The 26839-nt window shown below is 39.1% G+C and overlaps 2 protein-coding genes across 2 annotated transcripts; one reads left to right on the top strand and one right to left on the bottom strand.

The window, feature by feature from the left end:
• The first annotated feature begins 7426 nt into the window (after positions 1-7426).
• On the top strand, positions 7427-11386 carry LOC128741803 (TATA element modulatory factor). The gene is made up of 2 exons (XM_053837903.1): positions 7427-10625; positions 10685-11386. The coding sequence occupies exons 1-2, from the start codon at positions 7608-7610 to the stop codon at positions 10886-10888; spliced, it is 3222 nt and encodes a 1073-aa protein (XP_053693878.1). The 5' UTR covers positions 7427-7607; the 3' UTR covers positions 10889-11386.
• Positions 11387-17572: 6186 nt separating this feature from the next.
• Positions 17573-26367, bottom strand: LOC128734311 (surfeit locus protein 4 homolog). Its single transcript, XM_053828483.1, has 4 exons — positions 26189-26367; positions 25944-26063; positions 18821-19084; positions 17573-18763 (listed from the first exon to the last, which is right to left on the bottom strand). Exons 2-4 carry the CDS (start codon positions 25992-25994, stop codon positions 18266-18268), a joined length of 813 nt encoding a protein of 270 aa, XP_053684458.1. The 5' UTR covers positions 25995-26063; positions 26189-26367; the 3' UTR covers positions 17573-18265.
• Between the last annotated feature and the right edge of the window lie 472 nt (positions 26368-26839).

Genomic DNA, 26839 nt, shown 5'->3' with positions numbered 1-26839 from the left:
CAAAATTTATAAGTGCTCCTATTTTGTTCAAATTTTGTAAACTTATTCAATTTGCAAAAATTTTATGTAAACCAACGCACAATGCAACGTTAACCAATAGATGAATTATTTTCCGAAGACGTGTCGATTTCTATCTCAAAGAGCAAGTAAGACCACATAACAAAGGTTCCTTTCACCACTAGGTGGATTAAATAAGGTTTTAGAAACAGAACATCAATTAAAATCCTGCGGTCATTCAAGCTGTTGATTCCTACTAGCAAACAAAGAGATCGGTAGTCAGGCATTTCATCTCTCCAACCAAGATTGCGCAAAGCATAAGTATGTGTACGCTAGTGAGTTTCTGAATATATACCAACATCTATTGACAACCTCAATGCTGAAATACGTTCGGTTCGTGAGTGGGCTATGAAGGGATTTACAACAGATAATTGATTTTGCTTGTTTTTTTATGAATTTATTTGAAACTTGGTTTTTATGAACTTGTTTGAACTTTGTTGACTGTTTCAATATTCTTTCAATGTCTAACATTTTAAATAAAACTTGCATTTTGATGTTTCAAAAAATCTTACTAAGATTTTTTACGGGGGGAGGGGGGATTGGCCAGAATCTTACAAAATCTTATATAGGGGGGAGGGGGGGTTGAAAAATGAAGAAAAAGCCCTTACGTAATTATTGCACGGCCCCATATCTTTGTGGGAAAAGAAAGTGCTTCTGATCACCATCGCTGGTGATCATGCATCGCTGGCCGTTGTCGTTCGTATCGGTGTGCAGGCTATGGGACCCGATCACCGGTCTATACATTGCTTCCCTGCCGACCTGGGCGTTCATATCGCCGATGACGATCTTGATGTCCTGTCGTGTGCAGCTGTCGTACGTTGCCTGCAGCTGCACATAGAACGCTTCCTTCTCGTCGTCGGGTCTACCTTCGTATGGACAATGCTCGTTTATGACGGTGTAGTTGAAGAAACGGCCTTTTATCCTCAACACACACATCCTCTCGTTGATCGCTTTCCAGTCCATTACGTGATCCTGCATTTTTCCCAATACTACGAAGCCCGTTCCCAGCTCGTCGATCGCTCCACCGCTCTGGAAAAATTTGGCTTTACCGCCACGGATCCTCCACACCTTCTCGCCTTTGCGACAGATCTCTTGCAGTGCCGCGATAAAAATGTGAGCCAAAATATTTCGGGGGATGGGCCAAGGCCGCCAGGCCCCCCTGGCTACGTGGCTGCTCCCACCATTATTATTACGGCAGATAAAATAAAGCTAATAGTATTTAAATATTCACCGTGATTATATAACATTTCGCCGAATTTTCGCGGAAAACCAATTCTCAGTTGACCATAATGCGGAATATAGTGTTAGCGGAATACCATTTCGCGAAAACCCTTTTAGCGAAAAGTACTATTTCGCGGCTGCGATCCTCACTTACCCGCCGTCGCTCGTTCGGACCCAACTGAAGGAAAGTAATAGAGGGCAGTAGACCTAGGAAAACAAATAAACCTAGACAGAGGTGTTTTCTCTGGGGACTGCCCCCCCTCGTAGTGGTCAGCGCTTCCGCCGGCAGTACTCGCGACCTGCGGCCGTCTCGCCCTGAATCATCTAGTGTATATAAGCAGTTTTTAGTGATCTTGATATTGACTAATGTTTATGGAAGAATTTTTCTCGAGTTCAATTAGTTTTTGAGTTTTGCAAAAATATCCGCTTTATTTGTGTGAGTACAACCCCTTCCAGAGAAGGGAAAACCCCACCTCATCCAAAATTTGGTTCAATTTGCTTGATTGGTTCTCGAGATATGTAAAATTTGGGTTTTATTTGTATGGGAGCCACCCTGTGTAGTATAGTAAAATATTTATAAACTCTATTATCCGTTGATCTAGTAAACATAGATTCTTGGATATGCTATTTAATATACATACTGGGAAGTACAAACTTTACAACTGGGCGGCACAGACGTATTTTCATTAGCAGCGCTAGCTAGTACAATAAGAACCTTCCCTGGCCCTAAAAACCGCATACAAATTTTCACTCCGATCGGTTTAGTAGTTTCCTAGTCTATAAGGCACATGCAGAACAGACAAAATTCATTTTTTTGTATACCCAACAAACATTTTTGTTTAATAGTATACCTTATTAAAACCATTGTATAGCTAATACCGAGTAGCAAACGCCTGATAAGTTGTTATATAACAAAAATATTTGTTGGGTACAATATTTTCTTTTTCTTTATATTTTCCGCAACATATTTTTAAGAAAATTTGCATCTGTTACTTGCTTCCGAAATATCGAACATAACCGGATTGCAGCTCTTTACAAAAACTAGGAATGAGCCAACACCATCCAGCAATCACAACATTTAGCCTCTATTGTGCGAACGGTATTGTTGCCGGGTCCAAGATCCACGTCATAGATCTTCTTGATTCGTCGTAAATACAATACAATGATCACGGTTTGCTCACCAACAGATGTTTTATATCGGAATCCACAGGCCAGTGAAACTTTTTATTTTATTAGGCCAGTGAAAAAAAAGAATCAATCCAAAGTTTTAATCGCCGTCATCATAACTCCATACCGTACGGACTACAGGAAGCACCATTTGTGCTTTAGGTAAAGAAATAGAAAAATCATCTTTTATTATCTTCAAATACACCATAACTCTTTTTAGGACCAGCAATGAACTCGATTAGGACTGTTTCAAACGGTTGAGGCTAATATGTTGTTTTCCAGGTACAGTGTTTTACTGGATATTTCAGCAAAAAAAACAGAAGTAAATACGTTTCGACCAGGGGGCTGATATGACGTCACATTTTCGTTGCTCACATGAAAAAGGCGGCAAACGCAAAGCGATTTCACAAAACGAATTTATCTAACCATTTTCACAGTTTCATATATTTCGCATTAATTGTCTGCCTGAAATTGGCTATGTGATGCTAAAACTTTGACTAAAATCGAACTAAAACTAACAAAATTTAACAATTTATACATCCGACTCGGTTGTCAGCTTGAGCCCATCTATGAAGCTGTCAGCTTGGGCCCGCTCTATGTTGGCTACGTTTTTTTGTATAGGTTGGTATTGGAAGTGTCATTCCCGAGGTTTCGACAGAGGAAAGCGGCAATATAGTAGACCGACAGGAATCAAAAGTTAGTACATATTTTTCCTGACCGGTAGAGTGGCAGGTGCGGAACAAGCGTAGCATCCAGATGATCAGACAAACCAGTTCGAACATCCTGCCACACGTACAAACAAAAAGCAGGTTCTGGAACTGCCAACGATGGCTGATTCGTGTCGGGAATTGAGGATTACACTTTCGGTACCTTCAGTCGAATAATTCAAAATGACATCCTATGTAACACCAGCTAGACCAGTGATTGCCAAACTGCGGCTCTCGAATTTGGCCTTTGCGGCCCGCGAACTGGTTTGATAGATGGCGGACGGACACTATAGGTTGAATTTATTAATGTCAGAAGTCATTTAGGGCCGCTGATCTATTGGGGAGATCTGATTTAGCCCGCAATATGCTTGTACCGTGGCCACCACTGAGCTAGACCATCGTCAAACTATTTCCGTCAGCAGACACTGGAGCACAATAGACTTCTAAAACCGATCAGAGTCACAATTAGCAACTCCGAGACTTTGAAATATTTCAATCGTAAAATCTACTTCTACCAGCAGTTATGACGTCCTACTTGATCGGAAGATTTCGGCCGGCCTTTAAACTACCCCGAAACTACGGCATATCCAACGAACGAACGAAGTGAGTATTTAATTTTTGTCGTATTTCAATGTTTATTCAATTTTGTTTATTTCAGTCGTCTGTTATTCAAGTTGCTGACACACTACGAACGGACATAACGAAAACATCGCTCACAGTCGATGGTATTTATTATGTGGTTAATCCAGGATTTGTTGAGCAAAAAGTCTTCATCTCAAAAACTAGAATGGAACGTAAAACGCTTCCGATGCTGGTTCCAAAAATTTAGCGTACCGATTTGACCACAATGATATTTCAGCTGGGAATTAACGATTTCCTGCAGTTTGATTTTATGGATGCTCCGCTAGTTGAATTACTGTTGCCTGCTTCAGACCTATTGCACTCTTTATCTGCATTAGACAACGAAAGACAGCCGGCATGATTAGATTGCCGTATGACAGACTTTCCCTTAGAACCGAACATATATAAAATGCTAATTATGTCGGTTGTACCAACCTGTTCTGATGAAATTGAGCAGAAACCAATTGTTAAATCACTTGACGGAGATCACCTTTGCTTGCCGTTTATAACAGTTGAAATAACAATATTTTCAATGCATGGTGCACGGTGGAGAATCTTATCCTGTAGTTAATTGGCATCATGGATGGGCTTAAGTTAGACGTGTTGTCTGCAGTCAAGAATCCGGCATATGTCCAGAAAACTATTTCCAGGATTATCGGTTTTCCCATCCGTACAGGATTCTGCTGCATAATGCCCCCGGGAGATGTTTCCAATTTATTCGAAGTCCCAATAACCGATGATCGTCATTGGATGTGCCATCATGATAAGGATTTTTAGAGTAGTAGCTACACGGGCTCGACAACTTTGAGGTAAATATTGGTATGTGTTAGTTTAGCACACGTCTAAAACCGCTTCTCATCCCAAATAGGATAACGTGAAGTCTATGCCACATTCGATTAATGTTCAGGCAGTTCAAACTAATAGGTAGCCAGTGGTTTCACTTCAGTATATTCCAGCTAAATATGCCAGAACTGACCGGCTCTGCTGCAGGCTGAACATCGCAAATTGTGGTTTTAGCCGCGGATGACCACAGTCAGCAAACCTACACTGCAGAGCCACACCAAAAACGTACGTAAAATTCCTGTTAGAATTATAGTAATCTACGATATATATGTATAGACATAACCGATTGTTTGTTATTTGGATTGTGAAATAATGAGAAATCCGTCTAATTTATTTATATATTACCGTTCACATTATGCTTACTTCGAAAGAATCATATGAATCTTTTGCAATAATTGAATATGGTGCATCTGCAAGTATACTTGAAAGTTTCTCTGCAAGTATACCTGCAGGTGCACCACATTCATTTATTGCAAAAGATTCGTTTGATTCATTCGGAGTAAGTATAACGTGAATGATCATAAAAACTATAAAATTTATAGTTGAGATGACTACGTTCATGGTTATTTCAACAATAGTTAATAACGTCATTATAACCACGAAATTGTCACGACAACCAACTCGTCCCGTTCATTGCGTGTTTAAGATGACTATTTTCTTGTCAGCAATATCATACAAAACCTGGTCATGATAACAAAACCATTGTCATGATGACAATTGTATAGTTTTAAATTATAGTTGTCCCAACCATACATGGTCATTTTTACCATAAAATTGTCACTGTAACCAGCTAGTTCCGTTTATTTTTTTGTCCAAGATGACTATTTTCTTGTCAGTAAAACTATACAAAAAGTGGTTAAGATAACTAAAGCATTGTAATGATGACAATTTTATGGTATACAGATTATAGTTATGCCTACTATGCGTGGTCAACCGTACCATGCGTCCATTGTTCAAGCTTATAGTCGAAATAACCATGAAAATGTTGTCTAGACCAGTTTTCCCAGTCGGTTGAAAACCACCATACTTTTCTGGTCAAGCTTACCCCTAAAATGGTAGAATTTACCATGAAATTTTTCTGTGTGTAGTTTATGGACTACTTTAAAATTCAGGAACATTAATAGAGCCAGAAATCACTGCAACTGAAATAATTGATGGGTCCCAAATTTATGTATGCACAAATATCTGTATTTGTGGCAGCTCTGGCTATCCGTATCTTAACGAACGGTGTTTGACAGTCCACTTAACGAAGGGCGCTATCAAAGTAAATTGATATATACCAGGTATGTGACCATCGAGGGTTGCATTAGTGTGTGTAGAAAGAAGAAGAAATAGTTCTGAAATATGGTGGAACTTGCATGAAAATTAAAACTAAATTAATTGTAATTAATGAATGCAGCTATATTATTCCAGAGAAATATTTGAACATTTACAATGAAATGTAAGGAATATATTTTAAAGTCATTTGCACTTGTAGCCTTCTTTATTATGCGTAAAAAATTTGAGAACATGGGTGACTAACTATTTCGATGTGCAATTGAAAAATGAATTAATGTTAATGTAATACTTCACGATCAATGCGGTATACGGTTGCTTGAATTAAAACACGTTCCATCCAACATTTTGCTTGCATGATGCTCTTGAATATCTGCCTTTGATGTCTACTTTTAAAAAATAGTTTTATTCGAATAGATGCTTGTGCTACTGCTTGAAAATCCTTAAGTTGAAGTCACTGTTCCAAGATGATACCTTTTTATCATAAATTTACCCGTCTCAACACTACGTAGAAAACCATAAAAAGTAATCTTAGATTGCTACAAAACGGTCTTAGAAGATAATTAACACTTTAAAAGCTTACCAGAAATCAGACGAAAAATATCGCGGGCGGATAACAATGTTGCTCATGCTGCTTATTGAACAATCATGTCCGAGCATTTTAAAAAAAATCTTTTTTGTTTTACTACTTGTAGGAAAGCGATATAACGACATTTCTTTGAGACATCTTGATACCGCTTTGACGAAAAAATTTCCGCTTGCAATTTGGAATGTTGCACTTCATTGTACAGGCATACCTCGATATAAGACAGCCTCGTTATAAAACAACCTCGATATAAGACAATTCGATATAAGACAATTTTGTCTTATATCGAAACAAATCCCTTTGACATAGCTGATAATGATATCAGAGCTGATTTTCCAGTCTGAAATCGGTGCCTTGAAGATGTTCATTATTTCAAAATAACCCCAAAAATAGTAAAAAACTAATAGTTCAAACAATAATAAATAGTTCAAAAACCGTAAACACATAACACAGAGCAAAACTGGCGACCGCTAATGCAATTTTTTTTTAAAAACACCATGTTTCGATATAAGACAATTTCGATATAAGACAACTTTTAGAAATTATAAATTGTCTTATATCGAGGTATCCCTGTATTCATGAAAATACATACTAGAAATAATGTTCTAAGCATAAACATAAAAGCTGTAAGAAAAAAAAGACAAATCTTACGTATCCAACGATTTTTTTTAAAAAATTAACTAATTTTCCATACAAAATGCTCGAAATCTCAGAACTAGTGTAGATGTGTTAGTGCAAAGTGTATATGACAGCTCGCATTGTCATATACCTGGTATATATCAATTTACTTTGGGGCGCTATTTCAAAAAATGCAAGAAATAGCGCCCGTCTGACAGGTAGATTTGCTGCCAACCTTTGTCGAGATGTGCTGAGATGTTGGCAACAAAAACATGGCACCCATCGCAAGCCCCTGGCTTGAGTACATATCTGCATTAAATAATTCCTGTTTTTGTCAATAAAAAACATTAAACGACGAAGTAATATTTCTTTTGACGTGTCCTCGCAAAAAAAAATCGAACTTGTAGGTCACAAAAAGTGAAAAAATCTATGTGTACTTTGTGATGTGAGTACTTTTATCATTTGGAATCGAACTGGAGGTGAAATTGCTGCCGTCGCCATCCGTGGAAACGATGAGTTGGTTCGACACGACAGGAATTGCCAATCTGGCAAAAACAGCGCTGAAGGAAGCGCAGAAACAGATTGATAAGGCACTAGACATAAAAGAGGATGAGGACGACGGTGCTATCGGCAACGGCGGTACAGCCACCGACAGTGGATTGGCTGCAAAACAAAAAGCTGATCCATCGATTGAGAAAGGTACTAGCGCTGAGCTTTGCAATCCAGTAGCGGAAGTGAAGGGTGGTGGAAATGTCAGCAGGGGTCAGATAGATAGCATTTGGGGCTCGTTTACTGGATCGTTTTTCGAGCAGCCCGTAACAACGGCCAATGTGACGGTGACGAAGGCCCCTTCAAGTTTGAAGCGTAAGAGTTTCGAAGATTCTGGAATGTCTGAAGTGCCGGAAAAGGTCGGATCACCCGAGAATAGTTCAGAATCAATTGAATTGCTGAGTCCAGTTACAACGCCTGGTTCGGCTTTAACATCACCTAGTTCCGGTCCGACCGCTCAAGAGGAATCAGAGTCGGTAGAGGTTATTAAGGTGCTAGGGACGGCTTCAAGTATTTCATCACCGGAATCGATAACAACGCTGGATCGTAGCCCAGAAATTGAGGGAGAAGAAGAGATGCGGTTTACTTCAGTCGAGTTGAACGAAGATGACGATATCAGCGTGGAAGAAGATTCCATTTCATACACACTGTCGGAGCAGCCAATTACGGTAATGGAAACAAGCGACCAGCCGGCCGCCATAACGGTTGCTCCTAGTCGTAGTAGTTTACATTTGAGTTTGGATAAATCAACTCTTTCACGTCAGATGACTTTCTCGGAAGTTTCGGTTTGTGAAACAGAAACTTCCAATGATTCGGAGACGACGGTGACGTCGGAAGAAAAAGGTAAACGACCTGTGGAGCAGCTGGAAAAGTCATATGAGAACATCGAGATTCAGACACAAATATCAGATTCTACACACAGTTTCGAAGAGATACAGGCATCACAAGTGCCAGTTACGCTGGCAGAGCATAAACAGTTGGAAGCAACATCGTCTCACAACTCAGGAGATGAAATTGAAACGGCGACTTCATCGGATATTGAAATTATATCCAGCCCAAATGGCGATTCTAGCAGTACTAACAGTGGAGCGTATAGAACCAGTCCACTAAAGATTCCGGACGGAAAAGGAAATATCGATATTATGATGATAAAGAAACGAGGCCATAATCGCGAACTATCGGAAGTTTCGGTGCAAAGCGTAAGCAGCGATGACCTGAGTGAAACAGAGAAATTAATGCGTAGGATAGCGGAAGTTTCTGAGATTTTAGAACAGAGGGAGTTTCGCCTCTTGGAACTTGGACGGCAGAATGCCGAGCTTCATGAACATAATTGTCAGTTGACTGCTCAGTTAGAGTCGAAACAGAAGCGAGCAGAAAGCTGTGAATCCGATGAGTATACACAAAGATTGTCCGCCCTGGAGAAGAAATTTCAACAGGCAATTCGAGAAAGGGAAGCATTCAAAAAACAGTCAGAGGCTGCACGAACTGAAGCACAGGGTAAAGTATCTCAATTGGAGGTTGACAAGATTGTCGGTGAGAAGAACTTTATGATCGAAGAATTAAAAAAAGAGGGGGAAAGCCTCTCAAAACAGGTTTTGAATCATTCAAATATCATTAAAAAGTTGCGCCTGAAAGAGAGAGAAAGCGAATCTTCGATAAAGAAGCTTAAGGAAGATATCGCGGATCTAACGGATGAAACAGAACGGCTTAAGCGTTCTTTATCGGCCAAAGAAGAAGTGGAACGCTCTCAAATCGATGCCGTACATAAACTGTCTTCAGAAAAACGAAAACTTGAAAAGGACAATAATTCTCTGAAGAGTCAACTGGACGATCAAACTCAGAAGCTAGAAACTCTGAAGAAAAGTTTTGATTTTGCCAAGAAAGAGCTTACAGAGAAAACTGAAGCTTATCAGGATTTAGTAAGAAAGTCCTCTCTGCTATCTACAATGGAAGCCGAACACGGTAACTTACAAAGAGTAAATGAACAAATTAGTACCGAATTGGATGATCTGCGCGAGAAGTTGCGCTCTGCAGAATTGGAGCATGCACAACGCATTCAACGACTAAAGACTGACAATGCTGAACTGCTATTGCGTATCGAAGAAACGGAAACCCGTTCAGAAGAGGACAAAAATGCCACAGCGATGGTCACTGTTCCTTTAATGAAGCAAATTGAATCGCTTCAAAATTCATTGCGCAATAAGGAGCGCTTATGGGAGCAACGTGAAGTTGATATTCTTCGAAAATTAGATGAATCCGTAAACAAATCAAAAATCTTTGCAGACAACGAGAAATCGTTAAAGGATCAGATATTTACTCTTAACGGTCGAATTTCCAATCTGGAGGAACGGCTAACCGCCGCCCTGTTCAAAGCCGAAGACTTAACCAACAATATACAGCAGAAACAGATCGAAATCGAATTACTAGAAAACGACCACAAAATCAAAATTAACGGCCTAGAAGCTGACCGGAAATCTTTGAAATCTACATTATCCGAGCTTGAATCCCTTTTGGCAGAAAAAGAATGCAAAATTGTTCAGCAGAAGGATTTGATAGAATCTATGAAACAGCAACAGTCTGTTATCAATCAACATCACAATAAACATGATGCACTTCAATCCGGTCAGCGTAATTCCCCGCCATCGCCATCTTCCCAAGCAGCTGGTGCCCTCGGAGCATTGGGCATTGAATCCCGAACCTCTTCGCCGACACCAAGTATGGGAAATTTGTCTCTGCCTGAATCGATTGGCAGTATTCCATGGAACCAAGCAGATGACGACGGACTCTGTTCGAGCAGTGGTCGGCAAACGATAGGTGGGCTGCCACTACTGCACACCACTTCTCTGCTGGAAAACCTTCAGGCTACTCTAAAGCAACGAGATGGCGAAGTATACCAGCTGCAGTGGGAGTTATCTCGATTCCAGCAGGAGCGCAACGTTCTTCACATGGAGATATCCAATTTGACATCCGAATTGGAAAGTGTAAGTAAAATTTAAGCATAAAGACAGAGTCAATTTTAATAGTAAGATTTTTGTTCCAGATCAAGGAGAAATCGGAGCGTAGCGCCAGGTTGGAAGATGAGCATACCCAGTTGCAGGAACGGTATGACGCATTACTGCAGTTATATGGTGAAGCCGTTGAAAAAACCGAAGAATTGAAGCTGGATCTGGTTGACGTGAAGGAGATGTATAAATTGCAAATCGATGATCTGCTGCGGCAAGTGGCTGCCGGGAAACAGTTATAATAGTAGTAGTTATAAATCCAGTGTTGGCAACTGCTGTCTTCGTAACCGCAGAGGACGATGAGTACAAGAGGAAGGAGAATTTATGCTTGATGAACGGTGGTCGCATGGAGAGTCCATAATAAAAAAAAGTCATCATGTTAATAGCTTCCATCAGCTTTCAGCAGTCAGCAACGTTCGCTCGAATCGTGCTAGAGAGATTGGTATTAAGAATATCAACAAAGTTGTAAATATTTATAAGCCGTCGTTGCTTTGTTTCGGGTAATATATTTAAAGCTTTCGTATAGTCGGCTTGAGGTGTTTGTCGAAAATGTTCGCCAAAATACCCTTTTTTTAAAGACAGCCTAGAGTTTTTCAGTAATTGAGGCGAAGTTTGATGCGCATTGTACTGCAATAAATCTATATTGTTTAAAACATATAGGGACATAGACTATCGGTATCACCTACATCATAATTTCAAAAATTATCATAGAAAACTTACAATTTAGTCAAATATATTTATCCGACAAATTAAATCGGCTCTTAATTGCATTACATCGAAAGTCCGTTATTCAGCAATTTGTATAATTAGTTCGATCACTTTTTTAAGAGAGGGCTCTGATTTTTATGATAGTTTTATAGGACAGCGGATTTCGGTGGTTTGGGAAACGTTGAAGAATAATAAATCTTCTGTTTATCCAGGTCATTACCGCTTCGAATTTCTTGGCTAAACCATGTTGTTAACTGTTATGAAATATCGAAGTTAGTAACACTAACAGTAGTCAGTAGAATCAATATACATATTGTCGGCGGCGGGATTCCAAACTCTTTAAATTCATCACCATCAACACCGTCCGCGGAGGCGGAAGGCGAACGTTTATTTGTTTATTCGTGAAATGACTATCGGAGGAGTGGTTTATCTCGGCGTGGTTTATCTCATCTACAAAATGGGCGATTGACTCGATTGCTGTAGTTACCTGTAGTTATTGTAACCCATCCCCAATAGCAAGAGGTTTCGGTAGGGCAGTATCAGGTTTTATAGGAGCTCATGCTAGTACGGATTAAATTTTTACTTTGATAAATTCTCCAGAAATGTCGGAAGTATAACATGCTTACGTACACAGCATACGTAACAGACGAGCGCGAACAGCTATGGCAGACAATGCACGAAAACGGTTTGCCGGACAAACTGACGCGGCTGGAGCGAGTGATGTGCTACGTGCTTGTTTGAAGAATGGGCTGTCCTGTATGTTTATCATCGCTACTGAAGATGTAACCCTGCGAGTGAGCAGCGAAGCGAGAGGAACTATCTTCGGCAAAAGTTGCCAACTTCCAACCTTCGCAGACGACCTTGACATCATTACTAGAAAGGTTCAACGACGCAAGCTGCAAGCTGGAGATCGGGACCACTTTTCCCTCTGCATACCCTTTAATCAAGGAGCACGTCACCGCACAAATCTGACGCAAAGCAAAACGCTAATCAGACTGGCAGTACTCTGCGAACTTGAGATTGTAACTTTGCTTTCGGAAGACATACGTGTTCTTGCCGAATTTGAACGAAATGTGTTGCGGACTATTTTTGGCGGAGTACAAACGGGAGGCACGAGAGATTGGCAGGCAACATTGGAGCGATTCCCATCGTCACCTGCAGAAATTCGGACGACTTCCGGAATCCGAAAAGTTGGTGCTTATTTCTCCTTACGAATGAGCTTCATACTACTGCTGTTTGCGGTGTTGAATGTGATCGGTTATACATAACAGATTATTGTTTGGATCTCATTGCCAAATTTCGGCATGATTGCTGTATTTATCTCCCGACTAACCGTGAATCTGCATTATATGAACATCTTGCGGCCTGAAGTCGGTAGCGGCAGAAAGACTGTAGATTTAACTGACGATCGTAAAGTGGTTTTGGTCATTGGCGATTACAGTCTGCCACAGATGCTGTTGGATGCTCGATGAAATTGAAATGTTTGTTGCAGATTGATGCTTCAACTGAACAAGAAGCTGTTTTGATTGGGCGTGTCTTTTGTTGAGTCAAAACTAGCGGCCTATTTCAAATAAATAATTTGATAAATGTAAACGGAAGGCTTTTTGATATAGCCTTTATTAGGGCAATTACTTGAGCCACCATTACCATTGCGTGAAGTTGACCGTCACCAAAGGTCAAAAGTCGATACCTTTTGAGTTGCTATTTGATTTAACCGAGGAGAAAACCGAGGAGGAGAAAATTGATGAAGGGACGGTTGGGTAAAGTAATGAAGAATTTTTGAATGGATGGGAAAGAGTGGAAAGGTGAGGGGGGGAGGTGGTTATTCGTAGCCAAGCCAAAGTAAATTAATATATACCAGGTATGTGACAATGCGCGCTGTCATATACACTTTGCACTAACACATCTACACTAGTTCTGAGATTTCGAGCATTTTGAATGGAAAATTAGTTAGATTTTTAAAAAAATCGTTGGGTCCGCAAGATTTGCCTGTTTTTTCTCACATCTTTTATGTTTATGCTTAGAAGTTTATTTCTAATATGTATTTTCATGGATATATCGAAGTGCAACGTTCCAAATTGCAAGCGGTATCAAGATGTCTCAGAGAAATGTCCTTCTATCACTTTCCTACGAGCAGTGAAACAAAAAAGAAATTCTTTAAAATGCTCGGACATGATTGTTCAATATTTTTATCCGCCCGCGATATTTTTCGTCGGATTTCTGGTAGACTTTTAAAGTGTTGATTATCATCTAAGTAAGACTGTTTTGTAGAAATCTAAGATAACTTTTGATGATTTTCTACGTAGTGTTGAGACAAGCGGTATATATATCAAACAACATGAGCATCAGGCAACTTTATTATGATAAAAAGGTATCATCTTGGCACAGTATATAGAACACGTCTCGGATATGACCGATTTGACTTATCGGACTGAAGTCATTTCATGGTAGGATTTTCTCATCAATATTAAAAAAGTAATTTCTAAAAATGACTTCAATTTGAAGATTTTCAAGCAGTAGCACAGGCATCTATTCGAATAAAACTATTTTCTAAAAGAAGACATCAAGAGCATCATACAAGCAAAATGTTGGATCAAACGTGTTTTAATTTAAGCAATATACCTGACTTAGAACCGTATTGATCGTGAAGTATTAGAAACATTAATTCATTTTTCAATTGCACTTCGAAACATTTAGCAAAATATGAAGAGTTAGCTCGTTATTTGCTAAAGTGAAAATTTTCACCTATGTTTTCAGAAGGCTACAAGTGCAAATGACGCTAAAATATATTCCTTACATTTCATTGTAAATTTCAAATATTTCTCTGGAATTCATTCTGCATTCATTATTTACATTTAATTTAGTTTTAATTTCCATCCAAGTTCCACCAGTATTTCAGAACTATTTTTTCTTTTTTCTACACACACTAATGCGACCCTCGATGGTCAGATACCTGGTATATTTCAATTTACTTTGATTGGTAGCTACGCTTAATCTAGCGCTTAATAAATTCTCAGATTTCAGATTATAGCTTGGTTCGACCCATGCACCTTCCAGCATTGAACAAAAGGCAGGAGTCACAATGATAACTTATTAAGCGTAGCCACCAATAACCGCTCCCCCTCACCTTTCCACTCTTTCCCTCCATTCAAAAATGCTTCATTACTTTCCCCTACCGTCCCTTCATCAATTATGGAACCACTATTTCAAAAAAAAAAAAAAAAAAAAAAATATATATATATATATATATATATATATATATATACTAGCTGACCCGACAAACTTCGTATTGCCACAAATTAACCTGTGTTGTACATAAATCATGAATCTCGGATGATCTTTATCACTTCTCGAGTTTTGCAAGTCCCCCAGTGGGCGGCGCTTCCGACGGCGGGTCACCGGCAACACTCGCGACCGGCTCGTCCTGAATGATCTAGTGTTACTATAGATAGTTTTTGTGGTCTTGTTATTGATTAATGTTTTATGGAAGAGTCTCGAATTTCTCGAGTTGGATTAGTTTTTGAGTTTCGCCAAAATTTCTGTTTTATTTGTATGAGAGTCCATATCCCCCTACCACAGGGGTGAGAGGTCTCTAACTATCATAAAATAAATTCAAGACTCAAAAATCTCCTACATGCTAAATTTGGTTCCATTTGCTTGATTAGTACTCAAATTATAAGGAAATTTGTATTTCATTTGTATGGAAGCCCACCCTCTTAAAAGGGAAAGGGGTCGTAATACACCACAGAAAAAAAATTCTGCCATTTAAAACTCTCACATGCCAAATTTGGTTCCATTTACTTGATTAGTTCTAAAGTTATGAGCAAATTTGTATTTCGTTTGAATGGGAGCCCCCCCCCTCCTAAAAAGGTAAGAAGTCCTAATTCATCATGGGAAAAATGGTTGCCTCCAAAAACACCCACATGCCAAATGTTGTTCTATTTGCTTGATTAGTTCTCGAGTTAGGAGGAAATTTGTATTTGTTTTTCATTTGTACAGGAGCCCTCCCTCTTAGAGTGGGGAGGGGTCCTAATTCACCGTAGAAAATTTTCTTGCCCTCGAAAACCTTCACATGCCAAAGTTGGTTCCATTTGCTTGATTAGTTCTCGAGTTATAAGGAAATTTGTATTTCATTTGTATTGGAGCCCCCCCTCCTAATGTGGGAAGAGGTCCTAATTCATCACAGAAAAAATTCTTGCCTCCAAAAACACCTACATGCCAAATTTGGTTCCATTTGCTGGATTAGTTCTCGAGTTATGAGGAAATTTGTATCTCGTTTGTACAGGACCCCCCCTCCTAAAGTGGGGAGGGGTCCCAATTCATCATTGAAAAAAAAAATTGTCTCCAAAAACACACACATGCCAAATTTGGTTCAATTCGCTTGATTAGTTCTCGAGTTATGAGGAAATTGGTATTTCATTTGTACAGGAGCCCCTCCTCTTAAAGTGGGGAGGGGTCCTAATTCACCATAGAAAATTTGCTTGCTCTTGAAAACCTTCACATGCCAAATTTGGTTGCATTTGCTTGATTAGTTCTCGAGTTATGAGGAAATTTGTATGGAAGTCCCCCCTCTTAAAGGGGAGAGGAGTTATAATTCCTCTTATAAAGAGGGGAGGGGTCTCAATTCACCATAGAATAAATTCTTGTCACCAAAAAAAACACCCACATGCCAAATGTTGTTCTATTTGCTTGATTAGTTCTCGAGTTAGGAGGAAATTTGTATTTCATTTGTACAGGAGCCCCCCCTCTTAGAGTGGGGAGGGGTCCTAATTCACCGTAGAAAATTTTCTTGCCCTCGAAAACCTACACATGCCAAAGTTGGTTCCATTTGCTTGATTAGTTCTCGAGTTATGAGGAAATTTGTATGGCAGCCCCCCCTCTTAAAGGAGAGAGGAGTTACAATTCCTCTTATAAAGAGGGAGGGGTCTCAATTTACCATAGAATAAATTCTTGTCACCGAAAACACCCACATGCCAAATTTGGTTCTATTTGCTTGATTAGTTCTCGAGTTATGAGGAAATTTGTATTTCATTTGTATAGGAGCCCCCCCTCCTAAAGTGGGGAGAGGTTCTTATTCATCATAGAAAACATTCTTGCCTCCAAAAACACCTACATGCCAAATTTGGTTCCATTTGCTGGATTAGCTCTCGAGTTATAAGGAAATTTGTATTTCGTTTGTATAGGAGCCCCCCCCCCTCTTAAAGTGGGGAGGGGTCCCAATTCATCATAGAAAAAAATTTTGTCTTCAAAAACACACACATGCCAAATTTGGTTCCATTTGCTTGATTAGTTCTCGAGTTATGAGGAAATTGGTATTTCATTTGTACAGGAGCCCCCCCTCTTAAAGTGAGGAGGGGTCCTAATTCAACATAGAAAATTTTCTTGCCCTCGAAAACCTTCACATGCCAAATTTGGTTCCATTTGCTTGTTTAGTTCTCGAGTTATGAGGAAATTGGTATGGAAACCCCCCCTCTTAAAGGAGAGAGGAGTTATAATTCCCCTTATAAAGAGGGGAGGGGTCTCAAATTACCCTAGAATAAATTCTTGTCACCGAAAACACCCACATGCCAAATTTGGTTCTATTTGCTTAATTAGTTCTCGAATTATGCAGAAATTTGTGTTTCATTTGTATGGGAGCCCCCCCTCTTAGTGGGGGGAGGGGTCTCTAACCATCACTAAAACCTTTCCTGGCCCTAAAAACCTCTACATGCAAATTTTCACGCCGATTGGTTCAGTAGTTTTTGATTCTATAAGGAACACAAAACAGACAGACAGACAGACAGACAGACAGACAGACAGAAATCCTTCTTTATAGGTATAGATATATAAAAAGAATGTTATACTCTCTAACGGAATTCGAAATATTTTCTTACAAGTTTTACTTATAATTACTTTTATTATTCTTGTTCACTTTAAGCTGTGGGCAGGAAGATTTTTAATCGTTTTATTTGTGATAAACCCATTTTATAGTAAATATTTTTATACGATACAGGTCTCAGATTGTGTTGGAACGTCAGACGCCGAAGTAGTGTCAACAGTAGTTGTTTAGGCCATTTTTTTTGGCACAGCATTCATAATTTATGATAACTAAATCAATAACGTAGGAAAAAATAAGCTGTTATGCGGGATGTCTGCAGAGTACGTTGGTAGGAAAAGGAATTATAATATTCTAAATGCCTTTAACGGAAAAAATGCGAACTGAAAAAATAATCCAGATGTCGTCTTTATAGTTAAAAAACTAATCAGTTTGTGGTTTATTTAGTTATTATACTTGTTTGCCCTTCTTTTATTTAAGTGTTATTTGTTGCATGGATATAGTTTTGTTCTCCTGGATATAGTTGCTTTTTGCCACTTTACTTTTCCACTTTGCCATTATTAGTTTGTTTTGTGTCTCCTTCCCTTACCGACGATAACGACAATAAGTTGTTTTCTTTTCTTTTATAGACACAATTATTTTACAACACAGAAAATCAAAAACAGACAGACAGAAAGATGCACAGAAAATTGTTTCGAAAAATAGGTTCTGTTGAGGCCAAATGCTGCTTAAACTCGTTCTCACTCTCTCTCGCCAATTGTTGATGTCGATGGAATTATTGTTGGTGGAAGCGTTTCACTCTGCTTATGCTCTTGTTGCTTCTTGTGTTCACAATTATCACATGTTGACGGATGTCCCTTGTCTGAATCGGTGTCTATATACGTAAGTGCTTGTGTCAATGTGTCTTTCGAAGTAGTCCCTGATGAGGATGATGGTAAGGCTCCTTACAGGCTCCTTTCGTTCGTTCATCAAGCGCCATCATGTGGCGAGTTGAACAATTTTTTAAAAATGTTTTACAATTAAAAAACCTATCGTATCAAAGTTACTTTCCCTCACTACGACCGAAACAAAAAATATCAACGGCATGGTTTCTGTTTTACCATTTCTTTTTATGCTCATCCATAGAGACTCCACCTGGACCGAGTGAAACGATCATCAATAGGCCGCCGATGACCGAGAGCGTCTGGAAGAAGTCGTACTTCAAAAAGTCACGCAGCGGTTTGTAGGCCGGAATGGTCCACCAGGCGTTGTGGTACAGATTCAGTAGTGTTAATAGTGCCACCAGAATGAGAGCAGATAGTTTGGTTTTGTAGCCAACCGTCACTAGGACCATTAGAATTGAACCAAGTATGTCTTGCAGAATCTGTAGGAAGCTCAGCTCGAAACGGATCAACGTAATAAACATGAACGCTAGAAGGATACGGCCAGCCAATTGCATGAAGTTTTTAGGTTTGTTCTCGCCCAGCGACGGCACACCAGCAAATAGACTACGCGCTTCGCCTCGAGACTCCGCTAAAACAAGCAGCAAAGCACCTATGAGGGCAAGGTTGCGTAGTAGAAATTGAATGTCCCACAGAATGGAATATGCTACGGTCTAAAATGAGAACATATAGTGAAGTCACATATAAAGGCAAAACATCCTGATACTAACCTGCAACACTACGATGAAGAACAAAATTCCACAAGCAATTGCCACCTTTAACCGACCGAGAACCATAACACATCCACCGATCTGGCCGATTAAATTAATTAGTACGAACACGGTAGCCAGAAATTTCCCACAACCCCAGCTCATATCCATGTATTCGCGCTGCTCGTTCCATTGAACCCACATACGGATACCATCTTCCAGAAAAGTCGCTATCAGACACAGTCGGGCGACGTGGGGTAGTACGTGTTTACCTTTACGAATAACCTGTTGAAAGAAATGGTAAAAAATCAGAGGGGTTGTGTACAAGACACGACCGCATATATAGGCGACGCAGGACTACGTAAGTCTCTTTGTAGTGATAGTGGCATGTATTCATGCTTGTAATCATGTTTCGATTCTTCATGTATACATGCTATATGCAACATATATACATGCTACATGCGTTGTATGTAACATTTATCAAAGTAGTAACATTGCATACGTTCAATTCTCAAAAGATTGTGCATTTGAAAACAATTTAACAAAATTAAGAACACAAACTATTGCTTCCCTGCTACCTTACTGAAATTAAAGATTGTTTTTATTACCCATGGTTTCCCACGTTGAAGGGATTTTACCACTTCAATCCTATTTTATCAACAGCACATCTTTCCACTACACTTCTAATAAAACGGCAAACATGCGTATTCATACAGAGTCGTATTATAACCGAACACTACAGCTGTAGCACATTTTTCCAACACAGATATCAAATTCGCCGAGGTTTAATCGTCACGCAGTAAAGAATTTGCGATCTGTTGGGACAACGAACTAGTGTCATTTTTTTCTGGCTCACTTCCCTAACACAGACATCAAATTGGACTAGGTTTAATCGCGTTCGTAAGAAATCTGTTGGCAAGAGGGGGCTCTGTCACTCTTTCTGGCGTATTTCCCAAGCAAGGACATCAAAATGGTCTAGATTTAATCGCGGTGTTAAGAAATCTTGTTGAAATGGGGGAACTATGTCTCTTGTTTTGGCTTACTTCCCAAGCACAGATATCAAGTTGGTATAGGTTTAGATCATCGTAAAGAATCTTCCAACCAATCACGAAGCGAGAATTCTGGTAAAACATAAGTTCATTATTTTCAATTTTTCAATAGTTCAACATCAAGAATCCATACTTTTCTTCATTTGGGTCAATTCTTAGAAGATTTTCCGATCGATTGGTGTAAGAATATTGAAAATCGAGCGGAAAACCGCTGAGCTATTAGCGCTCAAAACCTTTCATTTTTCGTGACGCTCGCATTTTTCGATTTTTTGGAATGACACCCTATCTCAAAACTTGCCGTAAGACGTAGTCCTACGTCAAAAGTTGTTTCATATGTACGTTTTAAGAAAGAATTATTTCAGTACTAGAATTGTCATATGTAAAAATATAAAGCAAAATCTAGGTGCTTCATATTGTTCTGAGGTTCAAGCACGCATCATTGATTTCTGGGAAATTGTTCACGAAAATTTATCATTGTGTTCCTTGTGTCTGTCAGAACACAATGATAATTTTTTATTTGTTTTGGGCATAAAAACTGTTTTTCAAATCCAAGGTTTGATCCAAGAGAAATACAAAAGTAAAAAATGTGATAAAATCACGGGGTGTCTCACTTCGCAATTTTGCACTAGCTTTTTACATCATTTGCATTCATTGCAAAAATGCAAGCGAGATTTTTTTGCTGCAAATTTTTTTTATTGGCTGCAACCGTGGAAGCGATATTTGCAGTGATTGCAGTGAATATATTTAATATAAATCTAGTGAGACGCCCCTAGGATAAAATAGATCTTATAGGTAATGCCAAAAGTGCCTATAATATTTCCTTATGGGATTCAATTGCTATTGAATCCCATAAGGAAATATTATAGGCACTTTTGGCATTACCTAAACCATTATGAAATCATAAACGCTTCTTTATGATTTCATAATGGTTTGATCAGATGAATGATACTTTTTACCTTTGTTATACTATAACAAAGGTTTAGGAATTGGTCGAAAAACACGAAATTGAACCGAGGCCCGGAGGGCCTGGTCACATATACCAATCGATAGGGTTCGACGAACTGAGCAATGTCTGTGTGTGTGTATTTATGTAAAATTAAATAACTGGAATTCACTGGGCTAAAAAACTCAATCTTTTCATTAAGGACTGCTTTTTACGGCAAGGTAGGTTGTCATTCCAAGAAATCGAAATATTCGAGCGTCATGAAAAAATTAATGATTTTGAGCGCTAATAACTCGGTCAATTCTGAACCGAACTAAACCAAGTATGCCAATCGATTTATAGAAAATATAGACAAACTTCGTATTGCCGCGAATTAAACTGTGCTGTACATAAATCTTGAATCTCGGATGACCTTTTTCAGAATCTCGAGTTTTGCAACTTTCTGAGCAGTTCAACCTTAAATGATTTATTTTGGCAGTTGCGTAACTATGAAAGGATGGGTAGTTTAAAATACGAATTTTCAATTTTTCCTCACAGTAAAGTAAAAAACGACTCCCCCCATTGTTTAGCCCGTTTAGCCAGATAAACTAAAGCGTATAGCATTTTTATATTCGCCGTGATTGTATAATATTTTGCCGAATATCATTTTGCGAAAACCCAATTCTCGGTAGACCATAACACGGAATATAGTGTTTCGCGGAATACCATTTCGAGAAAAACCTTTTCGCGGAAAGTACCATTTCACAGGAGTGATCCTCTCGTTACTCGCTGTTGCTCGTTCGGACCCAAATGAAGGAAAGTAATGGAGGTCAGTAACCGCAGTAGTCGGCCCCAAAACCCCTGCATAGAAATTTTTATGCCGATCGGCTCAGTAGTTTTCGAGTCTATAAGGAACATACAGACAGAAATTCATTTTTACAGGTATAGGAGATTGATAGGACACTTTACCATTGTAATCGCATTCGTGTCTGGTGATGGAGTTCTTGTGTTTGACTTTTCGTTTTAACTGATTTACTTTGGGTATTAGATGTAACCCAGAGTGAAAAATGAAATGAAACGAACGGATTTTCATTTAATTGAAATGTACAGTATCAACTATGACTCAAATGACATATTGACGTAGGACTACGTCTTTGTTTACTATACTGGGACTGGGTAGCACTTTGTGAAAACGAAAATAGAAGTGTAACGTTTGAATGAAAGGTTTCAAATGCTAATAACTACTAAACTACTGAACGAAACTGAACAATTTATATGTCGTTGGATAGATAAAATTACCAGCAATTTCATGGGTGGTAAGAGAGCAATTTTAGGGAGGGCGTAAGAGGAGGGGTTCCTATAAAAATGAAACAAATTTCCTCGTAACTCGAGAATTAATCAAGCAAATAGAACCAAATTTGGCATGTAGGGGTTTTTGGAGGTAAGAATTTTTTCTATGGTGTACTGAGACCCCTTCCCCTGCTAAGAGGGGGGAGGGCTGCCATACAAATTAAATTCGAATTTCTTCATAACTCTAGAACTTATCAAGCAAATGGAATCAAATTTTGCATGCGGGGGTTTTATGATGGTTTGAGACCCCTCACCCCTGTGGTAGCAGGATAAGGACTCTCATACAAATAAAACAAATTTTTGCATATGTGCCATATTTTCTGCTATGTAACAAGCGGTGATTTAATGATAGCACGGATAGCAACGGTGATTAGCTGTGAAAGTAAACTAGTAAAACCTTTTCGGAACAAAAGACAGTGAATCGACGCCGCTAACTTACGTGCCCGTTCTCATTCATGTCAAAAGAGAAGGGCATTCGTCATATTTGCGATGAACGTGCTTTGGCTTTAATGTTATTTGTAACCAATGGCCCTTTTAAACGCCACTAGCGAGTTAAAGTAAGATTATTGAAAAATGTCATATTTCCTTTTTTTTCCTTTTTTTCGGGTTATCCAACTGGTCGCTTAATAGCGTATAAAACTCTGCGCTGGGCCCTTTTGTGTTGTCAACAAAGTGTCAGGGAGACCTCAAACATCAATTTTACCTGACGAGACAGGCACTGGCGCCCACTAAAACACAGGTAGAGCCCCAAGCATAGCCGTCACGCCTATACCCGCAGGCGGAGGCGTTTCGGCCCTGCGCGGACTCCACGAACTGACTCTAAGATCTCTCTGCCAAAGGCCGGAATGTCATATTTTAAATATAATGATGATGATGATAATGATGATGATGACGATGATGATGATAATGATGATGATGAGAAGAAAAATAATAGATCGAATTTGTAAATGTGCTTTGGACTTTTTGTACCACTCGAGTTGCAATATGTGGTATAGTGAAGAAGTGGAGAATTCGTCAGCCCCGCCTGACACTGGTCTTCAACCGCGCGCACGCTTTTAGTTTCCCAACACAAACAACCACAAATGAACCAATAGATAAGACAAATTTCGGAGCAACTCGGATCAACTTATCAGGGCAAATTTAATCTTTCATCCCCTTAGCATTCACAATGCATTCCCACGATACAAAGTAAATTGAGCGCAGCACAAGCTGGACGTTCGCGGTAGTCGACAGAAGCTTCAAAATATAGAGACTCGCCCGCCGAGACCAAAGTGCTGTAAAGCTCTGGGCTTAAACGTCTCTTTAAGACTCGACCCCTTCCCATAGACAGAGCCCGCGGGCAGCCATCAGAGCTCAGGACAGCCACGGGGCCAGTGCAAAAATCCTACTCTATTTAGCAGCACCGCCTAGCCGAAACTTGAACACGCGACACGAATTGACCTAATTTTCCCATCTGCTACCTAAGAAGTGCTATTACCCGTAATCATTACAGAGTGGTCCTTCGGCATCCAATCGGATCTGGTATCCCGCTTACATCCCCTTACTAACCCTAAGCCTCCGACCAACTGAATCAATCCGACATTTTTCGGAGATATTTGTGACAGTTGTTATAAACAGGGATGAATCCCAGAAAACTTCATCTATTGTCAGAGATCCCCATACTGGCATTATTCTTAAACGGAATAAAAGCACTTTCTGAACAACGCAACAATCACATTTGGTAAATTTTTACCCCGAGTCCCACTTGAAATCACAAAAGTATTTTGATATATACCCACATTCAGAAGTAAACGTGACCGCTGTTCATTTACTGATTAGTTAAAAAGCCCTACACCACGACAAGGTTCAGTTTTATCGTAGGGGATTATAAAAAAAAAAAATGTCATATTTAATACAATAATCTGTGGGCTGGTCATTCATTACTATTTCAACCTTTATGATGCACACAAGTGATTTTTAAAAGAAATCTCTATGTCTCAATAGTTGCAGGCGTTGTACTTATGAACCCCCGCCCACGTATTTTAAAAGCCGCCAATGAAGAATTGAATCTGAATATTTCTTTCTTCTCTTTCAAACATTCACTTAAATAAACAATGACACTCACATATTCTTATAAACATACATATGCCAGAAATGCAGTTTACATTAGTTTTTGATCTAATGATCTGATTTAGTCCTACGTCACCCTTTCGTACAGCCCTTAGGGCTGTATACCTTGTAGTTTTTTTGTCAATTTGCCTGCTTGCCGTTTAAACAGCAAAACTCTAGTTATTTTATTGAAATAGATAAAAACATTAATTATTCAGAAGAGTTGATGAAAGCAAAATCAGATAGCAGATTTGACGTAAAGCGAGTCATTTACAATATTTAAAGCGGTCGTTATTTAAAATATTTAAAGAGTAAAATTTATAGATTGTTGTAGATGTATCAAATTGGAGCATACAGTTCGGCCTAATAATGCTCAATTTTGGCATCTTTATACGAAATCTATAGAAAGGTCTATATTATCCACAACAACATTGTTCCTATAAGGGGTCAATCCCGGAGTAGTTGTTGGCATTCACGCCTCTCACGTTGAGGACCCGGTTTCAAATCCCAACCCCGCAGAAGTCACGAATGACCTAAGCTGTTAAAGTGACTATAATAATAATAAAAAAAGAGATTAAAAAAATTTCCTGGAGTATAGATGTATAATATCCGTTAGTTTACAACTAATGATCTCTTCTCTCCGTCAAATCAGGTTAAAAATGGCTTTTCACTACCTGTGTTTAGGTTGTATGATATCATAAAAACAGCATTCTTAAGGGGACATAAACCACTAAAACTTTTGAAAATTCCATTCTTTTCATATTTCAGATTTTGATTCTGCAGTCTTTTGCGCTTATTTTGATACTAATTTTGTAGTGATCCAATCACGGAAAGTGGCCGAAAAACGATCATACACATAAGCATTCCAGTGCGGCGTGGAACAACCTCGACGGAATAAAACGCCGCTCTTGAAAAACCACGATTTTAAAATTTTATGTACCTTTTTCTCAGAAACTACACAACGTATTGGAACAAACTTTTTTTTTGTTTTGTTGGTTAGAGCTCGGCAAAGACTTTGTCTACACCGAGAATGAAACTCTCGGCCAAGACATTATAATTATAGACATAATAATTATAGGGTTGAAAACTACAATACCTATTTGCATGTGTCTTCGTTTTTAAATTAATGTAACGAACGTCATTGTAATAAAAAAAACTTGAAACAATCATGCAGAGGTTTTTTTGGGCAATGACATGACACAAAAGGCACGGTTATCAGAAATGACTTGAAATTTACAAACAAACACATCCATACGATCAACTTAAGCTTAAGCACAATAAAAATTCAAACTGCAAGATGGACCAACGATGGTTTTAGCTGTCTCAGTGGCAACACAAATAGAAAAAATTCAAACTCGTTTTGGTCAGTTTGGCTAGACTCGACTTATATTACGCTACGTCACGAAACAAAACTAGGAAAAAGGCCACATAAATTTTTACGCAATCTCAGCTGATTGGTTAAAACGTGCCTTTAAACTAAACTTTAAAGCAAATACACCTATCAGTCATGTTGATGCAACACGGATTTGTCCCAAAACACGTCTTTCTATACCCTTAGAAATAATATTGTATTTCTCAAGTTCAAAATCTTCCTCAAGATTTGGCATCACTGAATCTTATGTTTTGTTGGCTTCTGGTCTGAGTTTTGATACAGACGTGCAATTTTCGTATACCTATATCTTATTATCATCTTCCTATTTAAACATTTCATGGGAGCACCCACCACCTGTCTTACCTGGTCGGCGACATCTTCTGTTTTCTCCAGATATTGGTTCGGTATTGCCATGATTCCTGCTTTTTGTCCGACACGCACACTTCCCAGCCGATGACGTTGAATGAGGTTTTGTGTCACAATCTTTACATTTTTCGAAAGAGATTTTGTGTCGTGTCGGGTTCATCCAATAATATGTGCAATCACAAAAAAAGAAAAGAATTGAAATTAGCTTTTTAACACGCAGTTTTTACTTCGACTGCACTCACCTTAGTTGACAGCCTAGTGCAGCTACCGGTTTGGGAGGAATTCTGGACAAACACACCAAAATATACTGGATTAAAATCCGCAGACACGATGTACCGCGGAAACTTTCACCTTCACAGCTAATCCCTTGACTTGCGAGGCGACAGTTTCGCTTCTGCTGCTGCTGGTTGCTGATGGATCCGTGCGCCGTGCGTGGAACGAAAGAGCAAGCTGTTGATGTGTAATTATTGCAGTTTTCCAGCAGATTGCAATGACGTTTGGTGGATGTCAATATGACAGATCTAGAGCAAAGTATTTTGATTAATGGTGAGCTGTTGAGCATTTGCGCATACACTGATAAAAATAGACACGGCAGGGTGAAACGGTACTGAATCCAACATGGCCGAACATCCTTTATCTCATATCCCCACAAGGACGCCATTTTTCCAGCCATGTTGGGATTCAGTACCGTATCACATTAAGCCTACCCAGGTAACCAATCCTAAGCCACAGAGAACAGACATCCAAGCGAAAGGTCCCCACTTGGATAAAACTTATGTCAAATTAGTTGGGAAATTATAGTGATGATGTCGCTAAAGGCGCATAAAATTCTACACTAAACTCACAACAGCTAGCTTCTGGCGCTAGCATAACGCTTACAGTCCATATATACT

Source organism: Sabethes cyaneus, chromosome 1 (assembly GCF_943734655.1).
Source record: "Sabethes cyaneus chromosome 1, idSabCyanKW18_F2, whole genome shotgun sequence".
In the NCBI taxonomy this organism is placed as follows: domain Eukaryota; kingdom Metazoa; phylum Arthropoda; class Insecta; order Diptera; family Culicidae; genus Sabethes; species Sabethes cyaneus.
This window is presented reverse-complemented; position numbering and strand designations above follow the sequence as displayed.